Source organism: Equus asinus, chromosome 4 (genome assembly GCF_041296235.1).
Source record: "Equus asinus isolate D_3611 breed Donkey chromosome 4, EquAss-T2T_v2, whole genome shotgun sequence".
Classification (NCBI taxonomy): domain Eukaryota; kingdom Metazoa; phylum Chordata; class Mammalia; order Perissodactyla; family Equidae; genus Equus; species Equus asinus.
Window position 1 is genome coordinate 25,020,012 of NC_091793.1, and position 17,191 is coordinate 25,037,202.

The 17,191-nt window shown below is 40.2% G+C and overlaps 1 protein-coding gene across 50 annotated transcripts in view; it reads left to right on the forward strand.

Annotated features, from left to right (window-relative positions):
* RBFOX2 (RNA binding fox-1 homolog 2) overlaps positions 1–17,191 on the forward strand; it is a 264,721-nt gene that overhangs the window by 171,372 nt on the left and 76,158 nt on the right. For 4 of the 50 annotated variants that reach the window (XM_014832591.3, XM_070506964.1, XM_070506976.1 and 1 more), the window contains exon 1: positions 638–902. The exons of 40 other annotated variants lie outside the window; for them this stretch is intronic. In XM_014832591.3, coding sequence (XP_014688077.1) covers positions 876–902 — 27 coding nt within the window. In that variant the 5' untranslated portion in view covers positions 638–875. Of the gene's footprint in view, positions 1–487; positions 903–17,191 lie in introns of those variants that run through there. 6 more of the 50 variants (XM_070506967.1, XM_070506979.1, XM_014832598.3 and 3 more) reach the window with 5 other exon arrangements.

A 17,191-nucleotide genomic window follows, 5' to 3' on the forward strand; every position in this document is an offset into this window, starting at 1 on the left:
TAAGTTAGCCTCCTCCTCTCTGCTGGTCCTGTGCAGTCATTAGACCGGTTCAGGACAAGCAGCTTCCTGCACATTCCCTGTTCCTTGAAAACCTTCCAGGCAGTGGTCGTTCAGCAGCTTTTCTCATCTTTCCTTAAATCCACTACACCTATAAACTGGACATGAATGGAAATACTTTTTTAAAAAGAATTTTTGTTTCATTTCTTATTTATTATGAGGTATTCATGGATGGAATATTTTAAGTCTGTATGAACTGTGGTGAGCTGCTATGAATGCTTCCAGTGCTGTGTAATTAATGCCACCATCGCAGATATTCACTCCTTAAAATATGCCTGCACATGGCGCCTGCCCCTCCCTCTCCTCCCCTTCTTCCCTCCTTTCCTCTCTCTCTCTCTCTCTCTCTCTCTCTCTCTCTCTCACACACACACACACACACACACACACACACACACACACACACACACACACACACACGCGTGCGCAAAGCACACACCAAACTGCCATTCTCCAGCAGGCCTGTTTCTGGAGTTGGGAGATGTCAGCCTGCCGGGAGGGGGTGGGGGGAGGAGGAAGAGGTGGGGCTCTCCTCTGATTAATTACCTTAGGCATTCAGGGGTGGGGCTTCCTTCAGCCATCTGCCTGAGATATGGGAGGGAGCTGGAGAAGGAAGGAGGGGGAGAGACTGCCAGAAAGGAAGAGAAAAGAAAGGAAGAAACACTAGAAAGAAAAAGGAAGGAAAACGGGATAAAGGGAGATCCATTACCCTCCCTTAAATAGCTAGCCTGGGGGGGGGGGAGGGGGGTGGAAAAGAAAGCGGTGGAGGCGGGCCCCGACACAACTGCTTTGACGGGCTCATCAGCTATTCTGTTTGGTTTATGGAGAAAAAGAACATGGTAACTCAGGTAAGACTGGTGTTTCCTCACTGTGTTTCTTTTCTCCTTCCTGGGATCCGAATAAAGAGATGGGGACGGGTATAGTAAGCAGAGTTTTAATTATTATTGTCGTCTTAGAAAAGGCCAGATTTATTGTTATCAGCTGAAAAGTGCTAGTCTGTGTCTGTTGCGCGTCTGTGTGTGCGTGTGTGTGAGATGTATCGTACCCTTTTTTCTCCCCCCCCCCCCTTGCTCCGTAGCGGATTCCTGTTTCCTGTACTGTGCAGCTGTAGCTCAGGAAAGACCCTGTGGGGGTTTGTCTCCCTCTTTGTCTTGGTTCTGAGAAGAGGGAGGGAGAGACTGCAGAGGTAGGAAGAGGTTCTTGTAGACTGCCAAAAAGAGGGGCGAGGGATTGACTTCCTTTTAGGAATTGCAGAAGAATTTGTGTTCTAGGGAAATCTGATTCCTGCTTCACTTCGGTGTCTCAGGATTGGCCATGGAATCGCAGTTGTCCTGCCTTTGCTTTAAATGGCTTATTAAAAATGAAGGCTAGGAAAATATATTGCATTTTCATGGCTTTGTCACTGGCAAAGGATGTTTTCAGTAGGAACCATAGGAGCATCCAGGTGCAGCAAAGGCAGCTAGAGCCCTCCCCGACAGGAGAACAGATCTGAATGTATAAATGGCAATCACAGGGGCATTAAAAGGCATTTGAAGGAGAGGGAGTAGGAAATGGAAGAGATCTCTGTCTCTCTCTCTCTCCCTCCCTCTCCCTCTCTCTCTCTGTCTCTCTCTCTCCCCCTCCCTCTCTCTCTCTCTCTCCCTCTGCCTCTCTGCCTGTCTTTGCTTATGCCAGGCAATATCTAATCTGCATTTTAGCAAGTCATTCCTGACAAATGGAAAGGTGAATACTCTCCCCTGGTTTCCCCTGGCAGTGCTATTTTTCTTGTTGGCACCCTTCTGTAGGTTCCTTTACCCTTTTCTCTTTATATGTAGATTGAGAGGGAATGATGAGGCTGTGATTTATCAATGAGAAATCATTTGCATTGTACAACATTCATGTCTTTTAGTCTCAGACTTAGGATCAGTTTCACTCCAGGCTTTTATGCTCTGTAGGGAAATTTCATCACTGGACAGTGCTTTCCTTTTAAGGAGGTTGCCCTTTTTTTGTATTCTCTCTTCTCTTTTCCTCTCCAAGTCACCACCGGAGGGCGAGAGAGTCAGCTAGCTTATCTGGATGGAGGCATCATTTTAGGAGCTGAAACCCTGTTCCGTTAAATGTTATATAATGCCCTGCAGTGCTGTTTGGAAGGAGGGAAAGCGTTAGGGAGATTCTCCCAACATGACCTAGAGGAAAGGGAAGTTTCAAAGAATATGTCTTTCCAAAGTAATTTTTCACCAGATCTGAGTTTGGAGATCAGGAAACCCCTCCCTCTTTTGGAAAGTGGAGAAACCCTTGAAACATTTTCTCTTCCACGTCTTATCCCTTCATCGTCAACCTAATTAACTCTTTTGAAATATTGCTTTACTTTTAAAAAATTTCCATAAGAGAGAAAACCTCTTTCTGGATTCTCTTTGTTGCTTGGGAGATGATACCTCTTAAGCTTTGTGGCCTCATTCAGTTTTCATTAACTGCAATATTAGAGGGTATCGCCTCTCTTCTTTCTCAGCTATTACTGAAGGCTTTTCAAGCACTTGACTTTTCATTATATATATTTTTAAATCAGTGAAAGAGTTATCTAAACTAGGACTTTATAATCAGAGGTTTTTTGGCCCTCTTGGAACATGTGCCCGTAGTTTCTAGAGGAGCTGGTTAAGCATATGTGAGCACAAGTTAGAACGCACATGCGTATAAACACTATTGTGGTCTTAATATTGGTGTTTAAGGAAACTATAATTTTAGGAATGAAGCAGAAGAGATAGAAGCTGGAAAACAAGATTTCTTGGTGGTTAAGAATTTTAATAGATAAGTTAAAATCATTATGACTTTCTCGGGGTGCGTTGAATGCTGAAGGAAAGAAGTAACTAATTTTTGCCCATCCTGAATTTATACAGCTGGAAAGTATAGAATATCAAATTTGTGAATTTTCAGTATTCCAGCATATTTGTTTTGGTGTATACACTTTCTATGTTAACATAGCATACATAGTTCTTAGTAATCTAGGAAAAAAAAATCAAAGGAAGTAACTAGATGGGCCAAATCTTTATTTGTCCTATGGGTTTTTTTTGGTTTTGATTTTTTAGGGGATTTTTTGGTTTTTAGTTTTTGGAGCCAGACATCTAATCCCTGTATTTGATGATGATCTGTCATGGAAGCTCTCCAAATGTGAAATGTCTGCACTGTTTACAGTTTGGTATCAAAGTTAAATGGTCTATTAGGGTACTCAGTGTCTTGACCTAGTATATTAAGAAAGGTAGTTAGGTATGTTTTCACCATTTTGTCACCCAGGTTCCTTGCTTCTCACATCTTAACGTCTCTATAGCCCTTAATTTCCGTCGCTCACTTAGTGGAAGAAGGGTGGAGGGCTTTCAGTGGATGACGTTTTCACCATACGGTATTAGATCCATATCAGTAGTTACACAACGTGTGCGCTTTAGTATTATGTATGCTCTAGTCTTATGAGGCCTGTTTTTGGTTTAATTAGCAAACTACTCTGTCATTTACAATAACTAGTCAACCCTTTGCTTTAAAAAAAAAAGCAAATGGCAGTTTAATCACAAAATTCTGATATAGTAGATAGACATACTCATGCAACTTTTTAAAATGACTTTAGGTTTATCTGTTGTTTACGTATATGTTGTAGGAGTATTTCACTGAGATGCTTTCTTATTTCTGAACATGTGAACCAAATTATTGTATCTCCTGACATCTGTGAAAATAACAACATTGAATAAAAGGAAGGAAAAGAGGAGAAATCACTTTCATATGTAAAATTAGAAAAACAGTTGCAAATGACTTCAGCTCCAATTAATAAAAAAATATTTAGATAGACTCAGACTCAGTTATACTGTTTGTCTTTGAAAGGGAAAGTATACTAGGGAGATAGGAAAAGATTTTACACTATGGATGTGAAAGAAAATTTTTGTACTCTGCTATAGTGTAAGACTGCCAGTTTCTGTGGAACACAAAGCCCTCCCTTTCTTGGACAGCTCAGTGCTTTGCTGGCATTTTCTTCAAAATCTGTTTTCCATCAGGACCACGAGGAGGGAAGGTGTTAAGAATCGGGGAGGTTGGGAAGGGGGTTGCTGTTCCTTTAAGTGGTGGCGCGAGCCCGTGTGGCAGCAGGCGCTCTGGAGTGTATTCTTTTGTAATGAATCACCACTTCCATTGTCTGCTATCTCCCCTCTTTGTAGCTGAAGTCTTTCACCTGAGCTGCTGCCAGTTCCATGTTCGGTTCTAGGGTGGTTGGGAGAAGAGAAGAGGGAGGGTATTTTATGCTTTAATTAAAGACAGATAGGAGAGCAGGTATGTTTTGCTTTGTTTCATTTTTTCCTATCTTTGCTGTTTTGTTTTTTTGCAATGAGTTGAAGTAGAGACTCTGTTCCATGATTTAGCTAAGAATATCCCATTTTCTGTGAATCTTGAAAGTCCTCAGTGATTATTTAGTCTCCATTTTGTGGCATTGCTTTAAAGTGATTCCATTCGGTTGCCTGCCAGTTCCACCCAAACCTCATCCCACCCTTCATCACAGGGCTGCAGCCCACACTGTTTGTTTTGGCACACTTTCCTCTTTCTATGGGCTGCACAGGCCTCTGGGAAGTCGGGGGTAGGCGGGGATTGTGGGTTGGAGACTAATTTATGTTCCTTTACAATGAACCAAAAAAAGCCTCACTTTTTCCAGAGATTTGCTTTCTTTCTGAATTCTTCTGCACTGCTCCATATCTTCACTTATAACCATTTCCTTGCCAAGGCTAAGACTGGCACTTGAAAAATATTGCTATTCTAGAAATTACTTAGCTTTCCTGAAAAGAAACCCAGATTTCCATAAGTGTGATTAAATCTAAACGATTTTGACTCATTAAATGGTTTTTCTTCCCTATCACCCCACCACCACCACCAAAACACACACCATTTTGTGCCCCTTCCCTTTATTTATTTTTCCATTGTCTTTCTCCTTAGTTTTGCAATTGAGACTAGGTAAGCTTAGCGTTTGGCAATCTGCTGTTCCAATTTGTATCGCTACAGAGGACATCTCCGTGTTGAAAAGTAAGTGACACTCCTGATCCTTCTCGGTGGTGGGGCATGGCTTAAAGTCTAGGTTTTGTTCCTCCAGTTTTCTGTTCTTCCTGAGAAATTTCAAAGTCATTTCTGCAGATTGCCATGTGGAAACCATTTCGTCTCTCTTTTGACTCTTGGTTCGTCCTCACATTATTAACTTGTGTTCACGTCAGTCCTTGCCTTGGATTGTTTCTTGGACAGCTGTGTTCAGGCAGATCTCCACTAGGACCCAGTCATAGTGGTGCTCCCACCCCATGCCCACCAGCCTCCTTCTGATGTACCATTCCTCTCTGGAATCCGACGTTGTTGGTATCCCAAGCATTCCCTTCTGGAGTCATAATTCCTCACTCTTTTTTTTTTTCAACATTCCGAAATGACTGTCAATTCTTTCTTAAACATTTCTTCACAACACTTCGTATGTGAAACCCAGCAAACACAAATGGATTGCTCCCCTGCAGTAAATGCTTTGCTGTTTTGAATGTAGCAAGTTTGTTACGGGACTCCATGCTCGGCTCCTCTAAGCAGTTAGAAACGCTGCAGTCGGCCATTTCTCAGATGCTTACATGCTCCTCTATTACTATTAGAGTGATTAAGTTCAGGAGACCGTGGAGTCAAATAGTTCATTAGAGGTCATTGCCAGAGGGAAGCATTGAAAGTGCAGGTCTGATTTTGTTACTCCTCTGCTTAAAATCTTCCAGTTGTTTCCCTTCAGACTCTGAATAAAACCCGGTGTCCTTACTCCAATCTCTAAGGCCCTCCTTGATCTGCAGCCTGGTTGTCTCCAGCCTTATCTCCTGCTGCCCTCTCTTCCCAGATTTCCTCCAGTGACACTGTCCTCTGTGCTATTCCCTTAGCACACTTTGCGTCCTCCTGCTCAGGGCCTTGCCTTTTGTTTTTCTCTCAGCCCAAAATGCTCACCCCAGGTATCCGCGTGGCCTCTCAGGGGAGAGCTCTCCTCGCCTTCTTGTCTCAACTTGAACTCCCCAGTCACTCCTTAGCCCTTATCTGCTTTTTCTTCACTTATCACTGATTTTAGTCCTTATAATTACTTGTTATATGTTAGTTTGTTTATTATCTGTGGGCCCCCCCCCCCCCCCCCGCCTGCAAAGAATACAAGCTTTCTGAGGTCAGGGACCTTGTCAGCAGTCTGTTGTATTCCCAGTGTCTATAGGACTGTGCCTGGCACGTGGTCATGTAAGAGCCAACCAGCTAATCTTTATATATGGTTAGAAGGCACTGTTCGAAGCACTTTACGTACGTTAGCTCATCAAATCCTCTCAACAGCTCTGTGATAATCTCCATAGTGCAGAAGAGGAAACTGAGGCATGTAATGGTTAGGTAACTTGCCCAAGTTTACACAGCTACTAAGAGATGTTGTGGGAATTCATATCCACAGACTGGCTTGCAAATCCATACTGTTTTTGTTTTGTTTTGAGGAAGATTAGTCCTGAGCTAACATCTCTGGCCATCTTCTTCTCTTTTGTATGTGGGACACCTGCCACAGCAGGACTTGCTAAGTGGTGCATAGGTCCATTCCCAGCATCCGAACTGGCCAAACCTGGGCCACTGGAGCAGAGCAGACAAAGTTAACCACTGCGCCACTGGGCCAGCCCTGTGAATCCATACTCTTAGCCACTGTACTCTAATGCCCCGTGTAGGTATTACATATTCCGTAAATATTTGTTGACTGTGTAAATGAATTAATTAATTGAGACTCTGATTCACTTCTGGAATTTCCGTCTCGGACTTGTTGAAGACTTTGATAGAATACTTGCAATAACAGGGCATTCACTATTGAATAAAATGAATTCATTATTATAATATTACATAATAATAATAGGTAACAATGTAGAGTGCATATTATGCATTAGGCACTATTGTCAATATCTTATTGATTATGTCATTTGTTCCTTTCAGCAGCCTTATAAGTACTATTAATGTCCACATTGTAGAAATTAGGAAATGGGTACAGAGAGGTTAAGTAACTTGCACAAGGTGGCAACGCCAGGATTTAAACACAGAAAGTTTGGCTCCAGCTTCCCTGTTTTTAACCACCACTAATAATGACTGTTACTGAAATAACTTTTTGTTTTTGCATACCTACTTTGCACCAATTTTGCATACAAATCATATTTACATATATAACAATTACTACATTCATATCATATATCACTTGTCAGTCACCTTTTGAGGGTGGTGTTTTTCGCATACATTAGACTTTGAGATTAGAGAGGTTGAGCACTTGGTGGCTCTGTACATACAGAGATAGCTTTCAAACTTGAGATCTACTGAATTCCAAATTTGCATGCTTTGCCTTTATGCTGCAGCTTCATAAGATAGATAGTTCTATTGTTGGCCATTAAAAAGTAGAAAAGTTTTCCCTATGGTGTGCTAAAATCTGTTTTCATTATGGCCTTCTCACTCTTCCCAATTCTGTCCTCTGGAATGACATAGAGTGGTTTAATCTCTCTTCTTCATAAAAACCAAATATTTGAAGACAACTCCTAAGTGTTCCCTTTAATCTGCTTTTCTCTAGGCTCATCTTACCTGCTTCCTTGCATTATTCCTCATAGATATGAAAACTTATGGTTTTCAGAGTCTTTACTGTCCTGGACTAATTGTGTCAATTTATATGAATGATCTATCATTTGTATCTAATTACTAAGTAAAATATCAGTTATGAGTATTATTATCACATCTTTGTTATAAGTTTTGTTGTTTGACAACATCTTTGACTTTGCTCAGTTTTCATAGCTTGTGGATCATATAGTGTTCTCAGCAATTTATAACTTCAAAAATAAGGGGACATTACTCTCAACTCTTAGGTAGAGTTATGGGAATTATAGAGTGTTTTAAATCAGTAGCAACAGTAAAACATGACCTTATTTTCTATTGAGAATAGAAGTAAAACACAGAAAAAAATTAAGCCCTTGAAAAATGTTCTGATTTAATAATACTTGTTAGAAATCAAATACCATACAAATATTCTTAGGTTAGTTTATTTTGGCATATTTATTTTGTTCATCATGCCTCTTGAATTTTTTCAAAGGGCTATCGGTTTTAGAATACTAGGATAACATTTCTTATTTAATTAATAGCTCTGGAAATGAGTATAGCTAGACTATTGTTAACAAAAGGAAATACAGTTTTTAAAATTGTAACTTAAAATTACATAATGAGATATTTAATTCATTCAGAATTGCAGGATAAAGTTCTGCAACCAAACTTTGGTATCTCATATTTAAAGGAATATTTAAGCAGAAATATGGTGATGGAAATCAGTAATTGTTTTACAAAATTATGAAAGAATACTTCATGTCCACAAATAATGTAACTATATTCTTTTATCTAATATTGATTATGAGATCCCTTGTAAGAAGTTTTGAGGAGACAAACTGAAGCTTAAGTGAAGGAGATGAGATTTTGAAAGACTCTTAACTTAGAGCGGAGATCCACAAATTTTCTCTGTTAATGGCTAGGTGGTAAATATTTTTGGTTTTGCGGGTCATGCTGTCTCTGTCACAGCTATTCAACTCTGGTGTTGTAGCATGAAAGAAGTTGGACGATGCATAAATGAATAAGGGCGGCTATGTTCCAGTAAAACTTTATTTATGGACGCTGAAATGTGAATCTGATATAATTTCTTTGTGCCACAAAATATTCTTCTTTTGAATTTTTTCAACTATTTAAAAATGTGAAAACCATGTTTAGCTTTCAGGTTGTAGAAAAGCAGGTGGTGAACCAGCTTTGGACCAAAGCCACAGTTTGCCATCCTCTGACTTAGATGCGTGCAGGTCCTTCCTACATTTTTAGTATGGGGGAAGTTTTCCCATATAGCTTGATGACAGGGACACAGTTTCTAGCAGTTTCAACAGGTCATCTTGGATCTCTATGAGAGACTTTCTCTCTCATCCCCCCCCCAAAAATATGAAGATTCTTCTCTTTTCTTCACTTTCTTTCTCCTTCCATCCCATCCGCAAATCTGAACCATTTGCAATTACCCAAATATGCCGTATTTTAGACCTTTCTGCTTTTCATCAATTTTTTCACATATATTTTCATGTATTATTACTTTGGGCCAGAATACCTTTTTCTCTCACTTGATTAATTTCTTGCCTTAAAAGTTCAGCTTAGACTTCACCTACTTTAGAAAGCTTGCCCCAGCCCATAGGGTTGTCCCTTTTTGTGCTTCATTGGCTTTGTCTATGTATTGCTCTCTTAGCTCCTATTACTTAGTACTGTAATTGTGAGTATATTTGTCTGTTTTTTCCATCAAACTGTAATTTCAGGATGGGGACTATATCACCGGTGTTTATTACCATATCTGGTTCCATTTAGTATCCAGTACATACTTCTTGATCGAATTAATGAATTTTTACTTGTTAATTCATTGACAGGGTTCTCTTTCAAAATGCAAAACAGGAGATTCAAATTAGGGTAATTACGCATATCCTAGTCCTTATTATTTAAATAAGTTAATACTTAAAATACAATGTTGTTTTGGAAATGGATGCTTTATTTGGCTAGAAAAAAGGATTTTGGAGTAAACAGCTATTTGGGGAACACACAAATCTCTTGTAGATGTTCCAGTGGAAGTCTGCGTATATGCAGAAGATGGCATGTGGGTAAGTGGCATGAGAGCTCTAGCCTGCTGGGAAGTCAGGAGAAACGGAAGAAGAGCATGACCCCAACAAGTGAGGAAGTGCAAAGAGAAGTGGAAAGGTGACAATGAAATTTTAGGGATTGGCAACCCATAGTCAGTATACCAAACGTGGTATATTAAGTACAGCCATCTCCCTCTCTCCTTTTCCTTCCAGTCAAGGTGACCAAGAGTTAGATTCTCTGCATGCTGCTCTTGAAAAGCTGTCAACACGGGTGTGTATTAGACCATAACCATTTCGTATCGTTTTTAAGGCTCACTGTTCACTGGTTTTTTTAAGTCTCTTTTTCTCTCTGTGTATTTCCTTTTGCGTAGTTTCTATTGTGGTGTTATCAAATGTATTAATCTTTTCTTTTGCAATGTCTAATTTGTCATTAATCCAGTCCAATTTGGGTTTTTTTTTAAATCTCAGGCATTATAGTTTTCATCTCTAGAATTTTGACGTGGATGTTTTTTATATCTCCCATGTCTCTTAACATGCTTAATTTTCTTTTGCATGTAATTTCTCTTGAACATATGGAATACAGATGTTTTAATGTCCTTATCTGCTAATTCTAACATCTGTTTTAGTTTCAGATCAGTTGCAGTTGGTTGAGTTTTCTCATCATTATGGATTGTATTTTCCTGATTCTTTGTATGCCTGGTAATTTTTGATTGGATGCAGACATTGTGAATTTTACCTTTTTGGCTGCTAGATATTTTATTTATTTCTGTAAATATTCTTTGTCTTTGTCTACAGCACAGCTGAGTTTCTTAGAAATAGTTTGATCCTTTCAGGTCTTGTTTTTAAGTTTTGTTAGATAAGACCAGAGCTGTATTTATTCTCAGGTTAATTTTTCCCCGCTTTTGAGGCAAGACTCTTGTACTCTAACTGATGCTTCTTAAATTATCAGGTTTTCCACTCTTCTTGGGATGAGGCTCTGTTCCTCTCACTGGTAAGCTACCAGCACTGTTCCTTCCAGCTCTTTCTGGTAGTTCTTTCTCAGCCTCAGGAGGTTTCTCACGTGCAGGCAGTGGTCATTACTTAACCCGGTACTTGAGGGGAACCCTCTGTAGATCTTTGGAGTTCTCTCTCTGTGCAGCTTTCTCTTCTGTGGTACTTTCCCCTGTGAACTCTAGTGTCTAGCCAACTTCCCTAGACTTCTAGCTCTATCTCCTCAAGTCATGGAGACCACCAGGCTCTGCCTGGCTTCCCCCTCTCTGTGCTACAGCCTGGAAGCTTTCTCCAGGTAGTAAGCTGGAGCAGACGTAAAGCTCACCTTGGTTTTTCCTGTCTCAGGGACCACTGTCCTTCTTTGCCTACTGTACAATGTCTTGAATACTGTTGTTTCATATATTTAATTCTGTTTTTTTTAATTGTTTGAGGCAGCAAGGTAAATCTGGTCCTTGTTACTCCATGATAATTGGAAGCAAAAGTGAGACCACTTATTTTTAAATGAAAATTAAGTGGTATCTCATTTAATACATTTCTAATTTATCACTGAAACATCAGTTGAGCAGTAATTTCAAGGAATATTAGAGAAGAATGCATAAGATGCATAAATAATTAAAATGTGAGGGAGAATATGGTAAATTACATGAATATGATGTTAATAAAGTACCATTAAAAGTTCAGATGAGGAAAAAATGAGTTTGGGAAGTTTGGCAGGTACGGAAAAGGTGAGAGAAAAAGCTATGTATGGCATGTGTTGTGTGTGTTTGTGTGTGTTGTGCAAGACATTATTTGAATCTCGATCCAAATTCTTGAGTATTGAATGAGATTCGATGGTAGGATAGTTCAGAGAAAGTCTAGGACTGATCTAATTAAAGGTAAAAAGAGTTCTTTAACAAAAATACGTGGACAAGATCACAGGAAAAATAGGGTTTCTGTGTTTTTGTAGTTCAGCATGATTTGTGGTCTGTTGTGGAAAAGGAGAAAGATTCTTTCCTCCTCTGGATTACCCGTCATCGCAATTCTAGCAGAATAGGGCGGGAGAAAAGGCAAAGTACCATTCGTTCACTTAGACAGTGTAGAAGACACGGGCACTTTGAAGTGTGCAAAAGATGATCATTGTTCTAAAACTTACGGAACTTTAGAAAGCCTCAGTAAGCAATATTTAGACTTTCAGCCATTGCTATTTAAATGGTTTTCAGGTTATCTAGAAATTTCAGTGGGGAGAGGGTGCTATGGAACTAAACATGTTGTACCTGTTAAAGAATGTGGGTGGCACTGTTGAGAGCTTTCTTAACTTCAGCTCAAATGGCTGCCTGACTGTTATTTGCTAGCATAGCAACTGTGAACCAATGTTCATCCAAGTATGTGCTTTAAAGTTTTCTCTCTTCATGAACCAGGAGACATTTTTGAGAAACTGGGAATGTATGTATTTTGTTTGGGTTAATTTCATTTAGCCTATGTTTTATGTAAAGCCTTTAGTAAGAAGAATGTGACCCCCACCCCTTCTCCCCCCCATTTGTATTGATGTGACTCTTTATGTGAGAAAGAATGTGAAGAACTCTAAGGTTATAACTCAGCTGTTAGGTCTTAAATTCTGTACCATATATACCCTTCTCCTTTTTTTTTCTTCTTTCACAATAATGGTGGTTATTATCGCTAGTACTTTTTTTTTTTTAAGTCAGAAGCATAGGTGACTTATTCAGAGTTGTACAACTGTACATGGCAAAGCCTGGGTTTCAACCCACAGTTATCTTATTCCAAAGTTTATGATCTTTCTACCCTTTTTTTGATGATAGTATAATATGAAGAATATAGGTCTTAATTTTCATTTAACTTTTTCTTTACATAAGGAAAATGTCTGTAACTCACCTTTAGCTAGAACCCTGAGAAATGTCAGCTCATTTTCTTGCAATCTTCGGTTCCTCTGGGATAGGTGCAGAATTGATCGATTTGATATTCTGTGCACAGCTTTAGTTTCCTGAAACTTTATCTCAGCTCAGAGGTTTTACAGTTGGATGGTTTAGTATTTCATGTGGGAGTATTTGTGCAGGTAAGAGAGCAATCGAAGTATTGGCTCTTTAGAGTAGCTTTTAGCCACTTTGGGCAGGGGAACAGATAAACTCCTTAATGGCACTTGGTTGACTCTGTCTGTTACAGAAGAAGCTACTGTTTCACATGGTAATATACCTAACGTTTCTTCTTTTTTACTACATTCTGTCCCTTGGATAAGGCCTCTTTATCACAGAATCATAGGTTCTTAGAGCTAGAATGAATTTTATTTCACAAATTAGGATACAGATCCAGAGAAGAAGTGAGTCGTCCAAGGTCATATGGCAAGGCTATGGCGGAACTGGAGCAGAACTCATTTTCCCATAGTCTCTGTCTGACGTTCTTCCTGCTGTCAGAACATCCTCCTAGCAAGTTCAGACCTTTAGTAAAAGGTGTTCAACTGTAGAGGCTAAAATATCAAGTTCTTATGCTCCTCATTCCTAAAAGGGAAAATCTTAGAATGAATAAAAAGTTAAACTCATGCATCTTGGGCATTCTTTACTGGAAAGTTATTCTTGAGTGAAGCTGTGTAGTCTAGTTGACGTGATAATGATAATATTGAAGTTCTGGGTGAAGAAGATTGTAAGTAGGAAAAAAAATAGATATACTCTTTTTTTTTTTGTACATATGTGAAGATTTTTTTGTTCCTGTTTGTTTTTTGAGCATTTGACTTTATGTGGAAAGATAGGAAATGTGGAGTGAAGTCTGGGAGTGTTTTCATTACTAAGCAACCATTAAAGTGTAGACGGCTTCTTCTTGGTGCTCCTGGGAGCTGATTTTAGATCTCCATTCTCAGTTTTCTGCATGCCGCCTTTCTGAAGTTGATTATCTATCCTCCCTTACACTGAGGCAGGTTTTCCTGTGTAGTAATGACTCTTATTTATGATAGTCTTTTTTAATGACTTCTTCCAACATAGGACTCTAATTTCTTCTCCAGGCTTATTTGTCTCATTGTGATAAAGGATTAAATATTGCAGTCACTAGTTTATATTTCATTGCCCTTCCTGACTGAAGGGTAGGAAACTGTGGCTTGCCTTATTGATCCATGTCTTAGAGATCAATAGGGTAACGGGAAATACCACGTTCTGATCTTGGCCACTGTTGCATTCGCGGAGGAGAGTAGTGAAGAGTTAGGTATTCAAATTGAGAAATTCTTGATTTTTGTTTTGTTTTCCGAGAGTTATTAGACCCATGGGAGTCTTTTGTGTTTGTCAGGATGCAGAGTCATGTTTAGCCCATAGTACCGGGTGTAGCTGTAGATGGCCCTTGGACTGTGACTTACAGTACACGTTAAATTCTGATTCTTCTCTAAGTTGCTTTGCTTCCTGTCATCTAAATGGCTCTGATTTACGAAAGCATAAGTACAAGTGCTTTTTCAAGAATTGTAGTAAACACTTCATTTTCCTTTAAGCCTCTCTAATTTGCTTTTAATAAATCTTAGTGTTGTTAGAAGGTTAGTTTCAAGAAACACAGAAGTTCATTAACTCGTGTCCTTTCTCAAAATTAAAAATTAACCTGGAATTCTAGAGCTTACTCATGGTTGAAATCTTTTACAGAAAATAAATCATGACTTCTGGGCCAAGATACATACTTTAGCTTGCCTGCCATCTCTTGTAAGACTCCACTGTGAAGACAGTATAGAAGAAAAAAAAGAAATAAACCAATAACAGCAAACAGAAAAGGAGAAAGAGTGATATTACTAATAAACAAGAGAGTTAAACAGATTTCTGGAAAAACTAAAGCAGCTGGGAACCAATGGATGGATGAATGGAGAGGCTTAAGCCTGCCAGTGCAAGGAGGCTGCTGCCGGTGTGGAAGCCACTCTGCCCAGCAGGAGCCCCAGAGGCTCTGGCTCAGAGCAGGTGTGAAGAAGGGATGTACAACAGGGATTCCAATTTATTATAGAGGGGAGAACTACCTGGCCTTGCCATAGCCTGTCCAACACCTTTCCAATGGAAATAGCCAGCATTTACTGCACTGCCCCCTTTTCCCAGCGATAGAAAAGGGAAACCAAAACCCCAGATTGTTTGACGCCAAAGAAATCGATCAGAATGTTTCGGGAAATTTAATTCTTTTTGTATTAAATATTAGCACCCCCTTTTTTAGTCTGATATTTGGGGAGGAGGTCATTCTACACTTTCTTAGCAGCTGATGCTAAAACAAAGCCTACCACTTGACATGCTCTTCCTTGTCTCCCACTGAGTTCCCAGCCAGAATTTTAAGTCCAGGGAGAGACTTAATCAGAAAGTAGATTTACTTGTACGATAGCAGAGGAAACCAATACCAGCTAACCAAGTCCTTAGACCCGAATCATCGGTATATGAGGATCATTAGTCATATGAGAAGAACTTTCAGCATGAAAGAGACCAGAAGAAACAGAAAGAAAATATGACCCAAAGGGAAACAGATAATCCAGGCAACAGAGGAAAATTTAAATACAGTCAGGTTCAAGAAGGTAAGGCATTCATAAAACCAGTACTTGGTGTAATGAAAAAGGAACAATTTGAGAATTCAAAAGAGAGTAAGAGATTAAGAATGTGATTGTCAAAAGAAACATGCCATAAAGGATATAAAGTAGAGTTGAAGGTATCTCCCCAAATGTAGAGCTTTAAGACAAGAAGGTGGAGAATAAAAGAGATAAGTAAGACACAGATGGTTTCCTTAGCCCACGTCCCAAGAAAACAGAGCCTGAGACAAAACCTTACCTGCTGACACTTTACTGGGGAGTGGGCTCTCAGGAAAGCAGGGGTGAGGAAAGGGGGGCGAAATGAGCAGGAAAGGCTGGCCAAAACTCTCTTGGAGGTGGGGCTGACTCCTTGGTTTCAGTGGAGGTCTTATAGAAACGTTGCTCCTCTGGCCAGTCCATCCGAAGGGCGTGTGGCGAGGTGTTTTATCTACTGACTTCCTCTCATGTCCTCCTCCCTGTCCCCATCAAGGTTTGCGGTACGCTTAACTCACCTCACCCCTCAGGGGCCTCAGCGGGAGGCCAGGTCCTCCGCACTGTGTGCACAGATCTGCAGAGTGGCGTGTCCGCTAAGCCTGGAGAGCTGGGAGGAGTCAGCAACCCCTAATGGCAGTCTTTTGCCTTGGAACCTCTGCCATTTAAGGAACTGTTAAAAGAAGGTGTCTCCTAAGAGGGCTGATGATGAGAAGGGGAGGAGGCTGTTGCTTATTATCGTCAGCTCTTTTGTGCCCATTTGATTGGCTTCATGTACATTTATTAATTTGATAAAAATAAAGATTAAATTTAAAAAGGGAACATGAATTATCAGAAACACCCTAGGAGTAACTATCAAAGTTCTTTTAGAATGCATTTGGGGGAAAAAAAGTACTTCAAATATTGAAAGATGAAATAGTAGTTTATATCAGTTTATAATAGTTTATATCAGGATCATCTTTTTAAAGAAATTGGACTTCTGGAATTGATCCTTTCTCCTTTTCCTCCCATTCCTGCCTCACTCCCCGTTTTCCTGCAGGACTGAGATCTGGGGGTCTTCTGCTCCTCCCCATGCCCAGTGCCAGGCTTTGCCGAGTCTGCCTTTGGGTTGTCCCTGGCACTTGTCCCCTCATCTGCTTCCTCTGCCTCGACTGTAGCCTTAGTCTTATTAGTCCCTTCAAAGTTGGTTGTATCCTTCTAGCAGATGTCTCTCTTCCCTTCCTCATGTCACCTTTGTTTCCCCATGCTGGATGGGTTTTGGTCTCTCTACTAATTTTGGTTATAACTTTTCGAAAATAACAAAAGTCTGTAGTTATTGATATGCTCTACTAGATTGAACTTATTTCTTTTTTTGCTTTAACAAATACTTACTGAATGCTTTAAGGCAGTCACTGGGGATACAAAGATTAATTAGACCTTAACAGTTACGTGCCCTCAAAGAACGCTTGTTCTAGAGAGGCGATCACATGTAAACAGGTAACCGTACTGGAATAGAAGTGCTGCGGTAGAGTGAGGTATTCGGTTCCGGGGCGTGGAGGAGGGAGTGATCTTCTTTCCTGTTTGGGTGAATCAGAAACTGCAGAGAGCAGTAGATGATTGAACTAAATATTACAGAGCGTGTACAGGTTAGCTAAATGGGTAGGAAGGAGCAAGCCTTTCTGAGCCGAAAGAGTAGTGGGTGCCAAGAAACTGGAGGGTGAAACAGCACAAGGTGTCTTCCAGGATTCGATACAGGAAAGAGCCACGCCTGGGCTGAGCCGCCGCCATGTCTCAGATGGGTTGTTAGGCAGCCTCCTTGCTGGACTGCCTGCTTCTGCCTTGCTGAATGGTCCACTTAAAACCAAATCTGACCACACCTCTTCTCTACTAAGAACTCTCCCCAGAGAGTAAAAGCCAAAATCCCTGCAGGGGCCTTAAGCTTTACAAGATTTCTGCCTGACACCACTCTGTCCTCGCCGCCCCCTTTCTCACTTCTCCTGCCACTCTGTTCCTTGGTCATTCCAGTTCAGTCACATGGGCC